Source organism: Sinocyclocheilus anshuiensis, unplaced genomic scaffold, assembly GCF_001515605.1.
Source record: "Sinocyclocheilus anshuiensis isolate Anshui unplaced genomic scaffold, SAMN03320099.WGS_v1.1 scaffold732, whole genome shotgun sequence".
In the NCBI taxonomy this organism is placed as follows: Eukaryota; Metazoa; Chordata; class Actinopteri; order Cypriniformes; family Cyprinidae; genus Sinocyclocheilus; species Sinocyclocheilus anshuiensis.
This window is the reverse complement of record NW_015554133.1, coordinates 467522-475392: the sequence shown is the minus strand read 5'-3', so window position 1 is coordinate 475392 and position 7871 is coordinate 467522. Positions and strand designations below refer to the sequence as shown.

Below are 7871 nucleotides of genomic sequence, written 5' to 3'. Positions count from 1 at the left end.
AGTCGAGTGATCTACTACTTCAACCACTAGTCGGCGCTGTCGGAAACAAGCGACTACTCGAGCATGCATTAACCATAATGCATGCACAGAGTTTGCAAGTACGACGTGAATTTTAGGATTACAATATTGTGTGTAGCTGTTACTTTCTATGACTTTATCTATGCTGCATGTAAAATTTAAATATGTAATGTAATAATTAGGGGCGTGAAAAACGAATAACGGACAAGGAATAATTCTGCCTGAATATTTGGAGGCTGGCACAGTCTGGTGTTTGCTAGATAACAGTTGAGCCAGGGGATCAGCGCAATATTATACACAGACCTCTAAAGTCACGCAATAGAGTGTGAAGTGAATGAATGTAAACTTTATGAATGAAAAGAGCACAAATCAAACACCGCATTGCTGTTAAAGCCGAATACCTTATTCGGAATGGCACGGATAATGGCTTCAAAAACAAATAACGGACAAGGAATAATTCTGCCTGAATATTCGGCTGAGGCTGGCACATTCTGGTGTTTGGTAGATAACAGGTGAGCCAGGGGATCAGCGCAATATTATACACAGACCTCTAAAGTCACGCAATAGAGTGTGAAGTGAATGAATGTAAACTTTATGAATGAAAAGAGCACAAATCAAACACCGCATTGCTGTTGCCTCTCCGTGCATCTCTCAGAAATCAGAGCTTGGCAAGAGTAATATCACCTATAATAATACATCATACACTTTCTATTATTTGTATATATTTAAAAGGCAATGATTTAAACCTTAGGCTATGATATGATACGAATGACTGGAATAAGTATGTCTGTGTGTGGAACTGATAATCATTATTTCCCAATCTATTAAATACAGACTACTTCATTATACAGAAAAATAAACAATAAATATGAAAAAATATATGTACATTCTAGGGCTTGCATAGACTAGTCGAGTAGTCGAGTGATCGACTACTTCAACCACTAGTCGGCGCTGTCGGAAACAATCGACTACTCGAGCATGCATTAACCATAATGCATGCACAGAGTTTGCAAGTACGACGTGAATTTTAGGATTACAATATTGTGTGTAGCTGTTACTTTCTATGACTTTATCTATGCTGCATGTAAAATTTAAATATGTAATGTAATAATTAGGGGCGTGAAAAACGAATAACGGACAAGGAATAATTCTGCCTGAATATTTGGAGGCTGGCACAGTCTGGTGTTTGCTAGATAACAGTTGAGCCAGGGGATCAGCACAATATTATACATAGACCTCTAAAGTCACGCAATAGAGTGTGAAGTGAATGAATGTAAACTTTATGAATGAAAAGAGCACAAATCAAACACCGCATTGCTGTTGCCTCTCCGTGCATCTCTCAGAAATCAGAGCTTGGCAAGAGTAATATCACCTATAATAATACATCATACACTTTCTATTATTTGTATATATTTAAAAGGCAATGATTTAAACCTTAGGCTATGATATGATACGAATGAATGGAATAAGCACAGCGCGCTCACCAATCAAACAGCCGCGTTGCGTGTCTCAGTCTCTCAAAAACCAAACCAGCTCTCTCTCAAGAGTAGGCTAATAATCAACTTGGATACAGATACATTTTCTACAAGGCCTACATGTTTGCCTCTTTAACTTTTGCTGGTTTGCGTGGCACACGCACATTTGTTTAGTGAAGTTCAATAAAAGACTCGCTTAAAGAGTTCTGCGTAATGAAAATGTGCGCATTGAATTTATTCATGTCATGTTCAAATGATCACTAAATGTTTGTCATGACATCTCTGCTTTTTAGAAATTTTAGAAATTAATAATTATTTTAGTTTAACATGGTATACTTGTTCAGTGATAACTATGAAAAAAAAGATAGTCATAACGGTCTTATCAAGTAACTGTACGACGTTCCACCTGGTTTTATCCGAATGCAGATACAAATAATTTTGTGATTGTTAAAGATACAAATACAGATACAAATACTGGCTGTTACATAACAATTTAAATATGTAATGTCATAATTATAAAGTTTTGACAATTTACATATGTTACCGATACCTAGGGGTCACTATTGGCCGATACCAATCCGATACCAGTGAAGTTTTTTTTTTTTTGTCATTTAAATAAATGTAGAATTTATATATGTCTGTGTGTGGAACTGATAATCATTATTTCCCAATCTATTAAATACAGACTACTTCATTATACAGAAAAATAAACAATAAATATGAAAAAATATATGTACATTCTAGGGCTTGCATAGACTAGTCGAGTAGTCGAGTGATCGACTACTTCAACCACTAGTCGGCGCTGTCGGAAACAATCGACTACTCGAGCATGCATTAACCATAATGCATGCACAGAGTTTGCAAGTACGACGTGAATTTTAGGATTACAATATTGCGTGTAGCTGTTACTTTCTATGACTTTATCTATGCTGCATGTAAAATTTAAATATGTAATGTAATAATTAGGGGCGTGAAAAACGAATAACGGACAAGGAATAATTCTGCCTGAATATTTGGAGGCTGGCACAGTCTGGTGTTTGCTAGATAACAGTTGAGCCAGGGGATCAGCACAATATTATACATAGACCTCTAAAGTCACGCAATAGAGTGTGAAGTGAATGAATGTAAACTTTATGAATGAAAAGAGCGCAAATCAAACACCGCATTGCTGTTGCCTCTCCGTGCATCTCTCAGAAATCAGAGCTTGGCAAGAGTAATATCACCTATAATAATACATCATACACTTTCTATTATTTGTATATATTTAAAAGGCAATGATTTAAACCTTAGGCTATGATATGATACGAATGAATGGAATAAGCACAGCGCGCTCACCAATCAAACAGCCGCGTTGCGTGTCTCAGTCTCTCAAAAACCAAACCAGCTCTCTCTCAAGAGTAGGCTAATAATCAACTTGGATACAGATACATTTTCTACAAGGCCTACATGTTTGCCTCTTTAACTTTTGCTGGTTTGCGTGGCACACGCACATTTGTTTAGTGAAGTTCAAAAAAAGACTTGCTTAAAGCATTCTGCGTAATGAAAATGTGCGCCTTGAATTAATTCAGTCGTGTTCAAATGATCACTAAACGTTTGTCATGACATCTCTCTGCTTGTATGATAAATTTATTTTTAGAAATTAATCATTTTAGTTTAACACGGCATATTTGTTCAGTGATTAAAAAAAAAAAGATAGTCATAACGGTCTTATCAAGTAACTGTACGACGTTCCACCTGGTTTTATCCGAATGCAGATACAAATAATTTTGTGATTGTTAAAGATACAAATACAGATACAAATACTGGCTGTTACATAACTCTTTAAATAAGAAATCAACTAGCAGAAATCAGTAGTCGTGCAACCCCTAGTATACGGTTATGTTACGTATGTAACCCTAGTTCCCCGAGGGAACGAGACACTGCGTCTCCTGCCATACTTCAGGCATCCCTGCAAGCGCTTCCTTCATTCTACCAGAAGCTGCCGCTGTATCCACTGCACGTGCTTTTATACTTCCTGGTCTTATTTTTTAAATAAGAAATCAACTAGCAGAAATCAGTAGTCGTGCATTGATGTCACTTTCCCGCCGGAACATGCCCCCTCAGCCGGACTGAGTGGCAAAAGAGCCTGCCGCATGAATGGATTAAATGGTGAAATTGTAAAAATGTGAGTAAAACAAACGATAATCAGTTTAAACTAAAGGTTGCTGGACTCGGACGCAGCGTCTTGTTTCCTCAGGGAACTAGGGTTACATATGTAACCTAGAGGTGTTTCTTCAGTTCCTTGTCCAGTAGAGGGTATGCATTGATGTCACTTTCCCGCCGGAACATGCCCCCTCAGCCGGACTGAGTGACAAAAGAGCCTGCCGCATGAATGGATTAAATGGTGAAATTGTAAAAATGTGAGTAAAACAAACGATAATCAGTTTAAACTAAAGGTTGCTGGACTCGATATAGTGTTCATTACAACTTACTAAATATCCAGTGTCCATAGATATTAATATGCAGCCAGGAATCGTGTGTCCTGACATTTATATTTGATGCCGGAGGGAAAAATAAAGCAAATTTGCCCGTGAACGCATTTTGTAAATACAAAATAGGTTGGTCTAAATCCGGGTGATCAATTATATCAATGTTATACGTATATATCGTCCAGCCCAAAAACTTGTAGTTTTTGTCAGTGTTTGTTTAAAAACATCCAGTTATGAATTTAAGATGGTAAATATTTAATTGATGATTGTCAATACGATATATTATAATACAATATATAGGGTATGATTTTACCGCAAAATTCAACATATTAACATGAAATGATAACTGCAAATCCGTGTTTCGCTGCCTGGAGTCCATTTGTTTCTGTGAATTGCAGCGATTCATTTGCTTCTCTCTTCTGTAGCTTTCGGCAGTCTGTAAAAATATAGCTCAGATTTCTTGTCAAATCTATTTGTACAGTAAATCGCAAAGATCTTTCTCGTTTTAGATGTGTTTTGTGTCTTCTGTCACAGCATTCATGCTGAAAACCAATGCTGCCATTCAGTCTTTTTGCCATTTAGAGGGCGGATCTGCAGTCCCTCTAGCTGACAGTGACGTCACGTGCATACCCTCTATTGTTGTGAGTTGTGTTGTTACAAGCTGTTTTGCTTGACTTTTCATCAGTGGATTACCTGGTTTAGTTTTAATAAATACATTTTTTGTTATTCGAACCCTTATTTGGAACCTTTTTCATCATCATTGCATGTATGCATGTATGTATCAAAAGGTCACAATGACATTTTTTATTCAAGACAAGTTAAGACATCGATTACATTGCACTGCTATTATTTATTTATTGAAAACAAGACTTGATTACCAATATTCATGATTTTCATGGGGGTAAAACCAACCTCCTGCATGCACTTTTGCAATTCAGTTATTATTACTATTATAGTAATGCAATTGTCCTAGTCCTAGTCACGGTGAAACACATGATGTTAGTCCAAATGGAAATGTAATGCAAATATGAATGCTATTTTATTTCAGCTTTTGCCTATAACATTTGCATAATTTCAGGCTCAAGTCTACAAGCTAATCATCCTCAATAAGTCACTATTTCACATATTCAATCCTTTTGTATATATACTTTATATATTAAATTTGGCTAGAACTGCTGTTACTGTGACACCAGTATTATAAAACTACATGCAGAAAGCATTTTGTGCCTGGGAAAAAATAGGAAAAAACCTGCTTTAGTAAATAATTCATCAACATATTAAATTGGTACTGCTATTTTTTCATTATCCATTTTTATGGTCTAAACAAGATATTTGAATATACAAATAATTTCCTGTGTATGTTTAGAGTTTAGCATCTGTGCATTTACTTAGCAGTGAATGTTTGCATTAAATGTTTGCATTCTGCTCCATTATTCTCAAAGGCAAATGCTTTTAGCCTTTTAGCCTTTACATGCTATTGTTTTACTAATTCTGATTTCCATTTCTAAACAACAATCCATTTGGTCTGATGACATAAGTGAAAGTAACTTTATGACTATGACAGATTTTAGACTTTAGACAGGTTTTTTTTCTTTCTTTCTTTCTTTTTTTTTCTTACTACTGGGCTGTTAGTTGGTGGAGTTTGCATTTACTTGGTCAAATATAGTAATAAATAAATATTTCTTTATTATTCTTTGTAGTTGTGTGTGTAAAATTTACTTTAAAACTATATACACCTAACTTTTCACCTTTTGAACTAAATCCAGGCAATGGATGTTTTCATCCTTGGTTAATTGGTAGCCATTCTTAAGGGGTATAGCAGAGCAAATAAAAAGCAAACTGTATTTGTATGTTGTTTAGATGAGAACCAAATCTGGGAAGCACACACTCAAACTTAAGTTAACTTAAATAATTTAAAATGAACTTAACGTTATTTTGAAGTAAGGATTTAACACATTAGCAAGCCAAATAAAACATTTTACACATACTGTATGTTTGATGATGGCAGAAAATTATACTTGTTACAGCCAAGGCATTTCCACAGTGGTTGTTTTCATTATGGCTAACTGTTATTGTTAGCATGTGGGTTCATAAAAGAAACTCATTCAAGTACTAACTTAGAACATTAAACATGAACAGGTCTGCCCATTTTTTACCATCTTGCTAAAATTATGCTTAAAATAACACTTTATTTTAGCATTTACTCTCCCTACCCAGTTTCATGCAAAGCATGATGGAAAGTTGTCATCTTTTTCCATGTTTGCTACTTTTAACCAGCAACAACAATCACTTATGTAATCACAGCTCAAATGGATTAAGTAAATTGACTGAGCACAATGAAATTGTGAAAAATCTTGAAAGAATTGTTTAACTTGTTTTAAGTACATTGATGTAAAATCCATGTTTCATGCCATATTTGCCTGTCCCCAGTTTCTTTCTTAGAAATACTATGACTGGTTAAATGCACCTGTTTTGTTTGCTCTGTCTGTAAAGGTGTGCTGTGATTGGTCACACACTCATTTGTCATTGTCTGTATATCAGTTTAAGTAAGAGAGAGTCAGTGTCATCGTGTACAATTCTGTCATCAACTGAGAGAACCTCTTCACTCAATGAAGATGAAGACAACACTTGCTGTGCTGCTAATCATGGAGCTCTACGGACTCTCCTCCGGTCTCATTAAACAACATTTCTTTGTGAAAGATGAGAAGACATGGGATTCTGCAAATAACTACTGCAAAACTTATTTTCATGTCCTCTCCACCTTTACCAATGACAACGAGCAACAGCAATTTTTGGAATATGCAGTTAATGAACCTTCTGATGCCTGGGTTGGACTCTACACAGAATCAGGAGTCTGGAAGTGGTCTGGAGGTGAAAATGCAACACAAATTAGCTGGGATACTGATCAACCAGATCAAATTGATGGCTGCGCTTTTATACACAAAGGCCTAAAGAAACTACATGATGCAGAATGCACTGCTAAATATGCCTTCTTCTGTATGAACGTATCAGAGTTTGTTCTGGTGCATCAGAAAGAGACCTGGGATGGAGCTCTGGAATACTGCAGGACTCATTATAATGATCTGGCAAGTCTGAGCACAATGAACAGGATGTATTCTGCTTTACCAGAAATCACAAGGACTGAAACAGAATATGTGTGGACTGGTCTGCGCTTTCTAGCAGGGGACTGGTTCTGGGTCAGTGGTGATGATCTTGACAACATAGCCTGGTATAAGAGGAGACTGCCCCAGTGTCCTGCCAGAGACCTTCGTTGTGGAGCCCTGGAAAAGCAAACAAAGCTTTGGACACACAGAAACTGTGAGGAGAAGCTCAGCTTTATTTGTCAGTAGAAAGTACAATGAAACAAATCAATTCATGAAAAAGCAAAAAGGTAATGTTTTATGAAATTAAGATGCCCTTGTCTTAAGAACAGTTCAGACTTTGTGTTAACTGTGAATTTGGTGTTTAAAACAAACATACAAAACTGTTTATGTGCAAATTGGCGTTTGATGCTAAACGTACCCTCTCATTTTCTCCTGATTACAGAGTCTATCAGAAACAAGACAGTAATTCATCTCCACTCGACAGAAACTTCACTCATAAGCAGTCTGCACACATCTGGATCATAACTAGAAGGAATGAATATAATATAGACCAGAACAATCTACATGTTCATTAGGTAGAATAGCTTAGTTGTATACATTATAAGAGTATCAAAATATAATAATAATAATAATAATACTGTAATACATTTTCAACATTAAAAATGGTAAGAATTAAGGGTACAGTTTTTTTTATTCTTACTCTAATTAAAGAGCATGAACACTGATATCAGTATCAACTGGTCATCATTTAACAATTAAAATATGACACTATGTTATAGTACTGAAATATTATTATATGCAAAACA

General features: G+C 35.8%; 1 protein-coding gene across 1 annotated transcript; it reads left to right on the top strand.

Moving 5' to 3' along the window:
• Positions 1-5974: 5974 nt before the first annotated feature.
• LOC107670313 (secretory phospholipase A2 receptor-like) lies at positions 5975-7311 on the top strand. Its single transcript, XM_016462880.1, has one exon. The coding sequence runs from the start codon at positions 6571-6573 to the stop codon at positions 7309-7311; it is 741 nt and encodes a 246-aa protein (XP_016318366.1). The 5' UTR covers positions 5975-6570.
• The last annotated feature ends 560 nt before the right edge of the window (positions 7312-7871 follow it).

Bases quoted from the DNA above. Each gene is read 5' to 3' on its own strand.
- LOC107670313 (XM_016462880.1), top strand. From the start codon at position 6,571: ATGAAGATGAAGACAACACTTGCTGTGCTGCTAATCATGGAGCTCTAC.